The sequence below is a fragment of the Homarus americanus genome, unplaced genomic scaffold, assembly GCF_018991925.1.
Source record: "Homarus americanus isolate GMGI-L3 unplaced genomic scaffold, GMGI_Hamer_2.0 scaffold34921, whole genome shotgun sequence".
In the NCBI taxonomy this organism is placed as follows: Eukaryota; Metazoa; Arthropoda; class Malacostraca; order Decapoda; family Nephropidae; genus Homarus; species Homarus americanus.
Window position 1 is genome coordinate 15,980,723 of NW_024741901.1, and position 14,819 is coordinate 15,995,541.

Here is a 14,819-nt window from a genome sequence, read left to right on the forward strand (position 1 = left end):
ATATTGTATTGTTGGTGTATAATGTATGGTTGATGTATATTGTATGATTAATGTATATTGTATGGTTAATGTATAGTGTATGCTTGATGTATATTATATGGTTGGTGTATATTGTATGGTTGATGTATATTGTATTGTTGGTGTATAATGTATGGTTCATGTATATTGTATGGTTAATGTATATTGTACGGTTAATGTATATTGTCTGGTTGATGTATATTGTATGGTTGTTGTATATTGTCTGGTTGATGTATATTGTCTGCTTGATGTATATTGTAAGGTTGGTGTATATTGTATGGTGGATGTAAATTGTATGGATGGTGTATATTGTATGGTTGGTGTATATTGTATGGTTGGTGTATATTATATGGTTAATGTATATTGTATGGTTGATGTATATTGTATGGTTGATGTATATTGTAAGGTTGGTGTATATTGTATGGTTGGTGAATATTGTAAGGTTGGTATATATTATATAGTTGATGTATATTGTATGCTTGGTGTATATTGTATGGTTGGTGTATATTGTATGGTTGGTGTATATTGTATGGTTGGTGTATATTGTATGGTTGATGTATATTGTATGATTGATGTATATTATATGGTTGATGTATATTGTATGGTTGATGTATATTGTATGATTGATGTATATTATATGGTTGATGTATATTGTATGCTTGGTGTATATTGTATGGTTGGTGTATATTATGGTTGGTGTATATTGTATGGTTGGTGTATATTGTATGGTTGGTGTATATTGCATGGTTGGTGTATATTGTATGGTTGGTGTATATTGTGGTTGGTGTATATTGTATAGTTTGTGTATATTGTATGCTTGGTGTATATTGTATGGTTGGTGTATATTGGTTGGTGTATATTGTATGGTTGGTGTATATTGTATAGTTGATGTATATTGTATGGTTGATGTATATTGTATGATTGATGTATATTATATGGTTGATGTATATTGTATGGTTGATGTATATTGTATGGTTGGTGTATATTGTATGGTTGATGTATATTGTATGGTTGGTGTATATTGTATGGTTGGTGTATATTGTATGGTTGGTGTGTATTGTATGGTTGGTGTATATTGTATGGTTGGTGTATATTGCATGGTTGGTGTATATTGTATGGTTGGTGTATACGGGTAACTCAGAATCACAGGATTTTCTCGAGACGATCCAGGACTGTTTCCTAAGTCAACATATAACCGAACCCACCCGGCGTAATAATATACTGGATTTAGTTCTGTCGAACAGAGAAAACCTCATTAGCAATGTCGAGGTAGGGAACGAACTTGCAAACAGCGATCACAAAGAAATTCGATTCCAGTTAGATTTTCAGGGCAGACGTAAAGGAAAATTCCACTAAAGTACCAGATTTCAGAAGGGCAAACTTTGACAGTTTAAAGAGGCAGCTGAGAGAGGGGGTGTCTCGCTTGGCCTTGAACCTGACAGATGACACCGACCTGATAACGAGATCTGAGATTGCCGAGGTCCACGACAATTTAAATAGTGAGTTACTTAATGCACAAAGGCAGAACATACCATACAAAAATCTCAGATCAGACAACATTGACCCTAAATGGATAAATAATTATTTAAAGAACATCATTGGCCAAAGGAAGGCTATAGGTAGAAGGATAAATCGTGGCGAAACTCACCTCCGGGAATATTATAGGGTATTGGCGAGTAGGGTTAAAACCGAGATAAGGAAAGCAAAGAGGAATAATGAGGTAAGGATAGCAAGGGAGGCGAATACAAACCCCAAAGGATTCTACCATATGTATCAAACTAAAACAAGAGAAAAGATTGGACCAATACGGCCAGACTCTGGCGAGCTCACTGATAACGATGGAGAAATGAGCAATAATTTGAATAAATATTTTTCAACAGTTTTCACCACCGAAAATGTAAACATGATACCCGAGGCACCGATTCTATTCAGAGATAGTGAAGAAAGCAAATTAAGTGAGATAGTAGTGACTAGTAACGATGTTAGTAAGCAAATAGACAAATTAAAGCCTAATAAGTCACCTGGTCCCGATGAGATATTTGCCAGAGTATTAAAGGAATGTAAGGAAGAGCTTAGTATGCCCTTAGCAAAGTTGTTTAACATGTCCTTAAAAACAGGTTTAGTACCAGAATCCTGGAGGATAGAGAATGTAATACCGATTTTCAAGAAGGGGGATAGATCACTATCCTCTAACTACCGCCCAATCAGTCTAACATCAATAGTAGGCAAATTACTGGAAGCAATCATTTCAAACTCTATTCGAAATCACCTGGAGAAGCACCGATTGATCAATGATTCCCAGCATGGCTTCACAAGCGGACGTTCTTGCCTAACTAATCTATTAACATTCTTTTCATCAGTTTTCGAATCGGTGGACGAGGGGCACAATTATGATGTGGTATATCTCGACTTTAGTAAAGCCTTCGACAGAGTCCCCCACGAAAGACTAATTAGAAAGGTAGAAGCTCATGGCATCAAAGGTGACACCCTTAAATGGATTAGGGCGTGGTTACAGGACAGGAAACAGCGAGTGAGCATTAACGGCACTAAGTCCCATTGGAGCAACGTCACAAGTGGAGTTCCCCAAGGCTCAGTACTTGGACCATTATTGTTTATTATATACATAAACGACATAGATATCGGCATAGACAGCAACATAAGTAAATTTGCTGATGACACTAAAATAGGACGTGTTATTAAATCTGACGAGGACTCCGCAAAACTACAGGAAGATCTAGACAAATTTTTCGAATGGTCGGAAAAATGGCAGATGAAATTCAATGTGGACAAATGTAAAGTACTCAGTATAGGAGATGTAAACAGGGAAACCAGTTATCAGATGAACAACGATGCCATTGTGGAATCCGACTGTGAGAGAGATTTAGGAGTAATGATAAGTAGGAATCTTAAGCCAAGTAAACAATGTGTTTTTGCTCGTAACAAGGCTAATAAAGTATGGGTTATACACAAAAGGAGTATTTAGTTACAAGACTAGCGAGGTCATCCTAAAACTGCTATCTTGCATCATAAGCAGACCACACACGGATTACGCCAGTTCAGTTCTGGTCACCGTATTACAGAATGAATATACGAATCATGAAAGAATTCAGAGAGAATGACAAGACCTTAATCCCGGGCATTGAACGCGAGTAGAGACAGGTTAAAGCATCTTAATTTGCTCCCTTCGAAGACGTAGAGCGAGGGCGACCTGATAGAGGTGTATAAGTGGAAGGCAGGGCTAAACAAAGGGGACATTACAAAGGTACTCAAACTATCCAACCAGGAGCGAACTCGTAACAATGGTTTTAAATTAAACAAATTTAGATTTAGGCGTGAAATAGGTAAACACTGGTTTGGAAACAGAGTAGTGGATGAATGGAACAAGTTACCAAATATCATCATTAACTCGAATACGCTGAATTGCTTCAAACATAGGTTGGATGCTCATATGAGCAATAGGGGTTGGGTGTAAACGGAACTGCCCAGTATGGGCCAATAGGCCCGCTGCAGTTTCCTCCATTCTTATGTTCTTATGTTATTATTGTCTGGTTGGTGTATATTGTATGGTTGGTGTATATTGTATGGTTGGTGTATATTGTATGGTTGGTGTATATTGTATGGTTGGTGTATATTGTATGGTTGGTGTATATTGTATGGTTGGTGTATATTGTCTGGTTGGTGTATATTGTATGGTTGGTGTATATTGTATGGTTGGTGTATATTGTATGGTTGGTGTATATTGTATGGTTGGTGTATATTGTATGGTTGGTGTATATTGTATGGTTGGTGTATATTGTATGGTTGGTGTATATTGTCTGGTTGGTGTATATTGTATGGTTGGTGTATATTGTATAGTTGATGTATATTGTATGGTTGATGTATATTGTATGGTTATTGTATATTATATGGTTGATGTATATTGTATGGTTGATGTATATTGTATGGTTGGTGTATATTGTATGGTTTATGTATATTGTATGGTTGATGTATATTATATGGTTGATGTATATTGTATGGTTGGTGGATATTGTATGGTTGATGTATATTATATGTTTGATGTATATTATATGGTTGATGTATATTGTATTGTTAGTGTATATTGTATGGTTCATGTATATTGTATGGTTACTGTATATTGTATGGTTGATGTATATTGTATGGATGATGTATATTGTATGGTTGATGTATATTGTATGGTTGTTGTATATTGTATGATTGATGTATATTATATGGTTGATGTATATTGTATGGTTGATGTATACTGTATGGTTGCTGTATATTGTATAGTTGATGTATATTGTATGGTTGATGTATATTGTATGGTTGATGTATATTGTATGATTGATGTATATTATATGGTTGATGTATATTGTATGGTTGATGTATATTGTATGGTTGATGTATATTGTATGGTTGATGTATATTATATGGTTGATGTATATTGTATGGTTGTTGTATATTGTATGGTTGGTGTATATTGTATGGTTGGTGTATATTGTACAGTTGATGTATATTGTATGGTTGATGTATATTGTATCGTTAATATATATTGTATGGTTGATGTATATTGTATGGTTGATGTATATTGTATTGTTAATATATATTGTATGGTTGATGTATATTGTATGATTGATGTATACTATATGGCTGATGTATATTGTATGGTTGATGTATATTGTATGGTTGGTGTATATTGTATGGTTGGTGTATATTGCATGATTGATGTATATTATATGGTTGGTGTTTATTGTATGGTTGATGTATATTGTATGGTTGGTGTATATTGTATGGTTGATGTATATTATATGGTTGATGTATATTATATGGTTGATGTATATTATATGGTTGGTGTATATTGTATGGTTGGTGTATATTGTATGGTTGGTGTATATTGTATGGTTGGTGTATATTGTATGGTTGGTGTATATTGCATGATTGATGTATATTATATGGTTGGTGTATATTATATGGTTGATGTATATTATATGGTTGATGTATATTGTATGGTTGGTGTATATTGTATGGTTGGTGTTTATTGTATGGTTGATGTATATTGTATGGTTGATGTATATTATATGATTGATGTATATTGTATGGTTGGTGTATATTGTATGGTTGGTGTTTATTGTATGGTTGATGTATATTATATGGTTGGTGTATATTGTATGGTTGATGTATATTGATTTGGTTGGTGTATATTGTATGGTTGGTGTTTATTGTATGGTTGATGTATATTATATGGTTGGTGTATATTGTATGGTTGATGTATATTATATGGTTGATGTTTATTGTATGGTTGATGTATATTATATGGTTGGTGTATATTGTATGGTTGATGTATATTGATTTGGTTGTATATTGTATGGTTGGTGTTTATTGTATGGTTGATGTATATTATGTTGGTTGGTGTATATTGTATGGTTGATGTATATTATATGGTTGATGTATAATGTATTGTTGGTGTATAATGTATGGTTGATGTATATTGTATGGTTAATGTATATTGTATGGTTAATGTATATTGTATGCTTGATGTATATTATATGGTTGGTGTATATTGTATGGTTGGTGTATATTGTATGGTTGGTGTATATTGTATGCTTGGTGTATATTGTATGGTTGGTGTATATTGTATGGTTGGTGTATATTGTATGGTTGGTGTATATTGTCTGGTTGTATATTGTATGGTTGGTGTATATTGTATAGTTGATGTATATTGTATGGTTGATGTATATTGTATGATTGATGTATATTATATGGTTGATGTATATTGTATGGTTGATGTATATTGTATGGTTGGTGTATATTGTATGGTTGGTGTATATTGTATGGTTGGTGTATATTGTATGGTTGGTGTATATTGTATGGTTGATGTATATTATATGGTTGATGTATATTGTATGGTTGGTGTATATTGTATGGTTGATGTATATTATATGGTTGATGTATATTGTATGGTTGGTGTATATTGTATGGTTGGTGTTTATTGTATGGTTGATGTATATTATAGGTTATGTATATTGTGTTGGTGTATATTGTATGGTTGATGTATATTATATGGTTGATGTATATTATATGGTTGATGTATATTGTATGGTTGGTGTATATTGTATGGTTGGTGTTTATTGTATGGTTGATGTATATTATATGGTTGGTGTATATTGTATGTTGATGTATATTGTGGTTGATGGAATGTATGTGTATATTGTATGGTTGATGTATATTATATGGTTGGATGTATATTATATGGTTGATGTATATTATATGGTTTGTATGGTTGGTGTATTGTATGGTTGGTGTATATTGTATGGTTGATGTATATTATATGGTTGGTGTATATTGTATGGTTGATGTATATTGTATGGTTGATGTATGTATGGTTGATGTATATTGTATGGTTGGTATATTGTGGTTAATTTATATGTTTATGTATATCGTTTGTCTATGCATATTGAACGAAGGCGTATGTAAAGTGATGTAATGTAATGAGATGAATAGGAGAATTGACACTGATTAGACAGGTAACACTGATTGGGACAAGCAACACTGATTGGTTGACGTAACACTAATTGGGACATGCAACACTGATTAGGACAGGTAACACTGATTGGGACATGCAACACTGATTAGGGTCAGGTAACTAATTAGGACAGGTAACACTGATTAGGACATGCAACACTGATTAGGACATGCAACACTGATTAGGTACGGTCAGGTAAATGGATCACTTCGTCTCAATTTACAGGAGAAATTTTATCCCAGTCTGTATTTTCCGTCGTGGTTATAATATACTGCCTGACAGACACACACTGAGGTCATTATAAAGCAGAGAAAGATGAAGGCTGACTCTAGAGAAATGGGAAAAAAGGAAGAGAAATAGAGAAAAGGGAAAGTTAGAAGAGAAATAGAGAGATTTAGGACACAATAAAACCTCCCTCCCACACCTCTCTCTCTTCTCACTTTCCAGACTATCATACACGATTCTCCGCCTCCCACTCACCATCATGACCCCCTCGTCGGCGGCTCCTGCACCAAACTAACCGAGCTGTAAAACCAACTAACATATTCCCGATGAAAGTTGATGCATACATGTAATTTCTTCATTAGGAAAGTTGAGGCCATGGATGCATAATAGTGGAGGTATTCTTGGTTAAGTGCATCACCAGATATAGGCTTTGTCCTGGATACCTCTACACCTTCACCCATGCCTGAAACACGAGGCGACAGAGCCAGGTGACCCAGATCCTTCCTTGACCCGGTGTCAGGGGTTACGTGGCCTTGTGGTGTTACCGTCTAGTGGCCTCGTTAATTCTCAGTCTGGTTCTACTGCAGATCTCCCTTGATAGATGTGGGACTGAGTCGCACAAGTTAAACTTTTTTTTAATATTATCTCAGACTATTTTATTATCTATTAAGTGCTTCTTCACTATTACTATATTTAGTGATTATCACGTTTTACAACATTTACACCAACGCGCCCAATGCCTTCCAACCGAGAGTTGAAATAAAAGTAATTTCAATACCTCACTTCCCTTCTACTGGCAGCATACTACATCTTCTACTTAAAAAATTTCACCACATCTTTCCTAACACAATTTTGTCTTAATACGGCTCATGTTAGAGTCCAGTATCTATGTGGACGAAATTCCTCAGAAAAACCCATCTTGGATCACGACACAGATAGTCATAGTTCAAGACAGCACTCAGTTTATATTGAGGATCCGTGTACAGGAAAATTACTGGGATCTGAATCTTTCTCTATCACTCTCAAAAACCCCCAACAACTTCATTTCTCGACTGAGTTTCCTTAAACAGTCGAATACTTCACTTGATCGGTGCCTCTACCGGAAATAATTGTGATGGAAGACTTCACTGGTCACCTCTTAACACTGTCCACATCTACCTTAACACATCTTCCTGGGACTACCACATGCTACCTCGCATTCATGACTCACCTGACGTACAATCAGTCACAGATGTAAATCGAATCCCCAATAATCCATATGAGGGAACTGACTTAAGTTCCTTTTCTGCTTTTCCTAAAAGGCATTTATTTCTACCAATCTTCTTCCACTGTGTAAATCAGATAAAAATATCGCATCGTGTTATATTTTCAGTTACCATGATCCCTCTACCTGTGGCGGTGCTCATGGCGGGTGTGGGAGCATAATGAACCTTGTCCCAGTGCAGTCTGCATTTCACTGTTATGAATTATGGTTTGATTCAGTATATTTATTATCAGTCCAAAGATGAAGCATGTGGTGAATGGAGAGACTATTTTATTTCAGTACTATCACATTCTTCGTAGTCTCTATCAAAAATCAGGTGAACTACAGTAACATGTAATTAGTCGGTGTCATTTTGTTGTAACTTATTTCAGAGCAAAACGGTGATGTCTAACTTCCCAAAACATCTATCATCAGACTCTAAACACGATTTTTCTAAAGGGTACCGTGAAAAACAATTCCATCTAGCTCTTCAACATGTCTGTTGTGTTTGGTTACAGAGGATCTATCTCAAAATAGCAGTTAGTCTTATTTTTCTCCTGTGTCTGTGCCTGTGGTCGTGTAGTCACCCACACTAAACAAAGCTACACATTTTATTTCTTTACCTTCAAACACTTCAAACAGATAATTTTGATATTCTTGTTCCTTACGTCAAATATATTTTGTTTGTCTTTTTCTTTTGTGAAGGTAACACGTTAAACTATATCTATTTTTCTGTCTCTACTCTAGTTTTATAATTTTCACCACGTACCTCTTCTCCTGTTTGTTTACATTCAGTACATTCTTATGCTCTTTCAGTCACCTCCCTCACTATTTCATTCCTCCGTTCACTGCCGTCCCTCTCACTCCTCCTCCCGGGCCGTGTACCCTACCAGCAGCGGCAGCAGGTGGAGGTGAGGCCAGGCTTCAACACCAGCCCGGCCACAATTGAAAAATAAATATCGTGGTTTTCTCTCCTTCCCTTGACCTTTCAGTCTCCTTTTGTTGGTAGAGAAGTCTTTGCCAGACTCCCTTGTTGAGTGTTTTTGTCTGCAACACTGCAAAGTCATAAAATGCACCTGTGCTATTCTAATATGCATTTTTTGTGGTCTGCAACAAGCAGACTTTTCTTATTTGTAGAGACGAATGACGTCACAAGCTAGTCTGACTGATGTGAACTTTATATTTGAGATTCACTAAATGTTTTTCATTGATGCGCTCATATACCTACTTTAATTTATTGTTAAAGCGTCGTTCATTAAGTTTTTCTAGTCACAGGATATTGTTGTTTTCAGGTACATTAATTTAATTTTGATGCCGAAACTTGATTTGTTGAAAAAGTTTATCTTTTTATTTTATTCAAGTTAATTTTAAGACTGTCTTAACTAAACTCTACCGCCTGCCCCCATAGAGGGAGATCTACCTTATAAGCAGCCCCCATCAACCACTAACACCTTACACTGCTCCCCACACACACACCTCTGTACACCCTAATGCTCCAGAAACCAGCTTAAACTACAACCGACTCCATCATTTTCTTCTTCGCCGCGCACTGAGACAATTCCCTACATCAGAAACCTCCTTCAACGCACATCAGCCACACTATACACTCCAAACAAACCATCCAACACCACATCAACCCTACCCACAGATAACGGACTCAAAACAACAGCTCTCCAAAAGAAAACGACCTTCCCACTCATTCCTCTTCTCCTTCTTGTGCCCCCTACAGATGGAGACCCCGCCGTGGCCTTGGAGGTGGCCCCCGCCACCACAACCTAAACCAGAGAGGGGTGTCGTGGGCGTCAGGAGGAGGAAGGAAGGAGGGTGGTGGTGGGTCAGCTGAGGATGGCGGCATTGTGGTCATGATGAGTCAGAGGCACATGGACGCCCCACGACGCGATCCTCACAGTGCCGTGCCCACCACGGCGTCATCTGTGTGCTAGGTGTGTAGGGGATGGGGTGATGCTGTGTGTGTGAAGGGGAAGGGTGGTGATGATGTAGTGTGTGTAGGGGAAGGGGGGTGATGGTAGTGTGTGAAGGGTGGTGGCTGTAGTGTGTAGGGGAAGGGGTGGTGCTGTAGTGTGTGTAGGGGGAAGGTGGTGATGCTGTGTGGGTGGGGGGTGATGCTGTGTGTGAAGGGAAGGTGGTGATGCTGTAGTGTGTGAAGGGGAAGGGGTGGATGAGGGTGTGTAGGGGGGGAAGGTGGTGATGCTGTAGTGTGTGTGGGGAAGGGGTGTGGTGCTGTAGTGTGTGTAGGGGAAGGGTGGGTTGCTGTAGTGTGTGTAGGGGAAGGGGTGGTGGTGCTGTAGTGTGTGTAGGGGAAGGGGTGGTGTGCTGTAGTGGTGAGGGGAAGGGGTGGTGGTGCCGTGTGTGTAGGGGAAGGGGTGGTGGTGTGCTGTAGTGGGGGAAGGGTGGTGATGCTGTATGTGTGTGGGGGAAGGGGTGGTGATGCTGTGAGTGTGTGGGGGGGAAGGTGTGTGTGTGGGGAAGGGGTGGTGGTGCTGTAGTGTGTGGGGGAAGGGGTGGTGTGGTGTGGGGGGTGGTGGGATGCTGTAGTGTGTGAAGGGGAAGGTGGTGATGCTGTAGTGTGTAGGGGAAGGGGTGGTGGTGCTGTAGTGTGTGTAGGGGATGGGTGGTGGTGCTGTAGTGTGAGGGAAGGTGGTGATGTGTGAGGGGTGTGGGGAGGGGTGCTGTAGTGTGTGTAGGGGAAGGGTGGTGGTGCTGTAGTGTGTGTAGGGGAAGGGGTGGTGATGCTGTAGTGTGTGTAGGGGAAGGTGGTGGTGCTGTAGTGTGTGTAGGGGAAGGGGTGGTGATGCTGTGAGTGTGTGCAGGGGAAGGGGTGGTGGTGCTGTAGTGTGTAGGGGAAGGTGGTGGTGCTGTAGTGTGTGTAGGGGAAGGTGGTGATGCTGTAGTGTGTGTAGGGGAAGGTGGTGATGCTGTAGTGTGTGTAGGGGAAGGGGTGGTGGTGCTGTAGTGTGTGGGGGAAGGGGTGGTGGTGCTGTGTGTAGGGGGAAGGGGTGGTGTTGCTGTGTGTGCAGGGGGAAGGGTGGTGGTGCTGGTAGTGTGTGTGGGGAAGGGGTGTGATGCTGTAGTGTGTGTAGGGGAAGGGGTGGTGGTGCTGTAGTGTGTGTAGGGGGGTGGTGGTGCTGTGTGTGTAGGGGAAGGGGTGGTGGTGCTAGGTGTGTGTAGGGGAAGGGGTGGTGATGCGTGTGGGGGGGGTGCTGTAGTGTGTGTAGGGAAGGGTGGTGATGGGGTGTGTGCGGGGAAGGTGGTGGTGCAGTGTGTGTGAGGGAAGGGGTGGTGGTGCTAGTGTGTGTAGGGGAGGGTGGTGATGTGTAGTGTGTGTAGGGGAGGTGGGCTAGTGTGTGTGGGGAGGGGTGGTGATGCTGGGTGTGTGCAGGGGAAGGTGGTGGTGCTGTAGTGTGTGTGGGGAAGGGGTGGTGGTGTTGCGGTGTGGGGAAGGGGTGGTGGTGCTGTAGTGTGTGTAGGGGAAGGGTGGGTGATGCTGTAGTGTGTGTAGGGGAAGGGGAGGATGCTGTAGTCTGTGCAGGGGAAGGGGTGGTGGCTGTAGTGTGTGTAGGGGAAGGGGTGGTGGTGCTGTGGTGTGTGTAGGGGAAGGTGGTGGTGCTGTACTGTGCAGGGGAAGTGGGGTGGTGGCTGTAGTGTGTAGGGGAAGGTGGTGATGCTGTAGTGTGTAGGGGAAGGTGGTGGGCTGTAGTGTGTGTGTAGGGGAAGGTGGTGGTGCTGTAGTGTGTGTGGGGAAGGGTGGTGATGCTGTAGTGTGTGCAGGGGGAAGGGGTGGTGCTGTAGTGTGTGTGGGGAAGGGGTGGTGATGCTGTGTGTGTGTGCAGGGGAAGGGGTGGTGGTGCTGTAGTGTGTGTAGGGGAAGGGGTGGTGGTGCTGTAGTGTGTGTAGGGGAAGGGGTGGTGATGCTGTAGTGTGTGTAGGGGAAGGGGTGGTGGTGCTGTAGTGTGTGGGGGAAGGGGTGGTGGTGCTGTAGTGTGTGTAGGGGAAGGTGGTGATGCTGTAGTGTGTGCAGGGGAAGGGGTGGTGGTGCTGTAGTGTGTGTAGGGGAAGGTGGTGGTGCTAGTGTGTGTAGGGGAAGGTGGTGATGCTGTAGTGTGTGTAGAGGGAAGGTGGTGGATGCTGTAGTGTGTGTAGAGGGAAGGGGTGGTGATGCTGTAGTGTGTGTAGGGATGAGGTGGTGATGCTGTAGTGTGTGTAGGGGAAGGGGTGTGGATGATGTAGTGTGTGTAGGGGAAGGTGGTGATGCTGTAGTGTGTGTGTAGGGGAAGGGTGGTGATGTAGTGTGTGTAGGGGAAGGGGTGGTGGTGTAGTGGTGTAGGGGAAGGTGGTGATGCTGTAGTGTGTGAGGGGAAGGGGTGGTGGTGCTGTAGTGTGTGTAGGGGAAGGTGGTGCTGTAGTGTGTGTAGGGGGAAGGGGTGGTGATGCTGTAGTGTGTGTAGGGGGAAGGGGTGGTGGTGCTGAGAGAGAGAGAGAGAGAGAGTGAAGAGTTAATTGACTAACACAGGGGTATGGGTGTAACAGTAAAAGGACACACGGTATCAAGTTAAAAATTTTAACGAAAACCAAATATACTCTACTTGACATCGTCTTATAAATAAACATCACAGGAGCTATAAACAGCCACAACCTCACAAGGCAGACATTTATGCAGGTAAGTCAATATTAACATCTGATTAAGTCAAGGAGAACAAAAATACCTTTAAGATCTTTAATTCATTGACGCCAAACACCGAGATTCCCAACGTTTAATTAAACATCAAAGTTGACTTGATTTTTATACAGATAGTTTTACAGACATGGAATTTGGGATCGTCTTAATTTTGGTGGTAATATGTGGAGCATCATCTGCAGCACTTGTTCCAAGAATAGTGAATATTTTTCTTCTATTTGTTGGTAGTAGTAGTAGTAGCAAATGCTGTCCATTTCGAGAAAATAACAGGAGAGATGGTGTGGAAAAAGGCACTGAAGACTCGAGGAGGAGCCGGCCCTTCAGGTCTGGATGCAAATGGTTGGAGAGTCATCATCAGCACAAACAAGTTTGGCCCTGTAGCAAGCGATCTCTGCACTGCCATTGCCACCCTTGCAAGAAAGCTTGCATCCTCTTGCTGCCACCACCTCCAGGCCCTGATGGCCTGCCGCCTTATTCCTCTGGAAAAGAAACCAGGATGTAGACCTATAGGGGTGGGGGAAGTGCTGAGGCGGATCATCGGAAAGTGCATAATGGAGGTGGTAAAGGATGATGTCAGGGCAGCAGCAGGGAACCTACAAGTGTGTGCTGGCCACCAGGCTGGTGGGGAGGCGGCCATTCACGCCATGAGATTGATATTTGAGCAGCGTGATTGTGAGGCCGTTCTCCTGGTGGATGCTTCAAACGCATTCAACATACTTAACCGCAAGGCTGCACTGCACAACATCAAGATCAAGTGTCCTAGCTTTGCGATGTATGTTGAAAATTCGTATAGGAATCCTTCAGACCTCTACATAGTAAACAACAAGGCTCTACGAGGTGATACCATCTTACAGTCAACCGAGGGAACAACACAGGGATACCCCGTTGCAATGGCAATGTATGCAATTGGCCTATCAGTAGTAGTAGTAGTAGTAGTAGTAGTAGTAGTAGCAGTAATGATAACGATAATAATAATAGTAGTAGTAGTAGTAGCATTAAAATTAGTTGTAACTGACATCTGTATTTATTGTTGTTATTGGTGTCGCCCTGTTAATAACAACAGCGGTAGAAACGGTAACACCAACTGCACTAAATATACAGCCAAACCTTGCAAGTCACGCGCTCAATGTTTGGGTCTGTCAGCTGATCGGTGTGAGTTGCCAAACAGGAACTTGTGATGATTCTCGGTTGTCATGGTGATATTTGTCGTACTCTGGGGCATGGGACACTCACCCATTCCCCCCACCACCTCGCACCTTTAGTGTTTGCTCCACCCACCGTTATTGTTGTTTACATAATCTCCGCATTTTCACATCATTCAACAACTTTTGTCCCTAAAAACAGTTTAATTTTTTTTCAGTTTGTTATTATTCTAAATTACTGTAGAAAAGTTTTTTGTTCATTACATGTTTACGCTATTGTTGGCTTCATGTTCATCGCACTGCTGCTTTCTTGTGTTGACTAAGAACGGTCTCCAATACTAATGGTTCAGGTACGTTAGGTCGAGTTTGGGGCCCTTTTAGGACTCGATACAGTGGTAGTGGAGTGGTTATCGTATTGAGCCGGCGGTCCATTGGTCGCTGATTCAAACCCCCATTGAAGAGGCAACGTGTGATATCCGGCTTGTAGTGAAACCCCCATTTGGCTCACATATATCCAGAAGTAAACACTGGATCAACACAAAAGATTACCAACATTTAATTCAATCTGGGTATTGTTTTCTGTCTCATGAATTTCTGGTGTACAACGCCAGGCCCTCGTAGCTGAAGAGGGACACGGGATGTGGTCTCTGTCTTGTTTCTAAGTTATCCCGCCGAGTGTTTTCTAACTACGTTTTACTGGTTTCTAATTGAATTTAACCCCCTGTCCTTTTGCTCTGGCATGGTTTCTAGGTTTCTGTGTAAAGTGTCTCATATCTAGGCTTCACTGGTTATTGAAATGTTTTCTGCCCTGGTGTGCTTCTTAAGTTTCTAAGAAAGTATATATGGTTTTTAATCTAGGTTTCCTTGGTTTTTAAAATTAGCGTCTGACAAAATACATCCTGTTTCTCAAAAAAAAATTCCTTGTGTCTAAAATAGGCATCATAGGTTTCTAAAACTGTTTCTCTGGTTTCTAAC

General features: G+C 41.1%; 1 protein-coding gene across 1 annotated transcript in view; it reads left to right on the plus strand.

Moving 5' to 3' along the window:
• LOC121876316 overlaps positions 1-9,932 on the plus strand; it is a 105,647-nt gene extending 95,715 nt beyond the window's left edge. The window contains exon 3 of the mRNA XM_042381371.1: positions 9,736-9,932. Coding sequence (XP_042237305.1) covers positions 9,736-9,785 — 50 coding nt within the window. The 3' untranslated portion in view covers positions 9,786-9,932. The remainder of the gene's footprint in view (positions 1-9,735) is intronic.
• Positions 9,933-14,819: the final 4,887 nt, after the last annotated feature.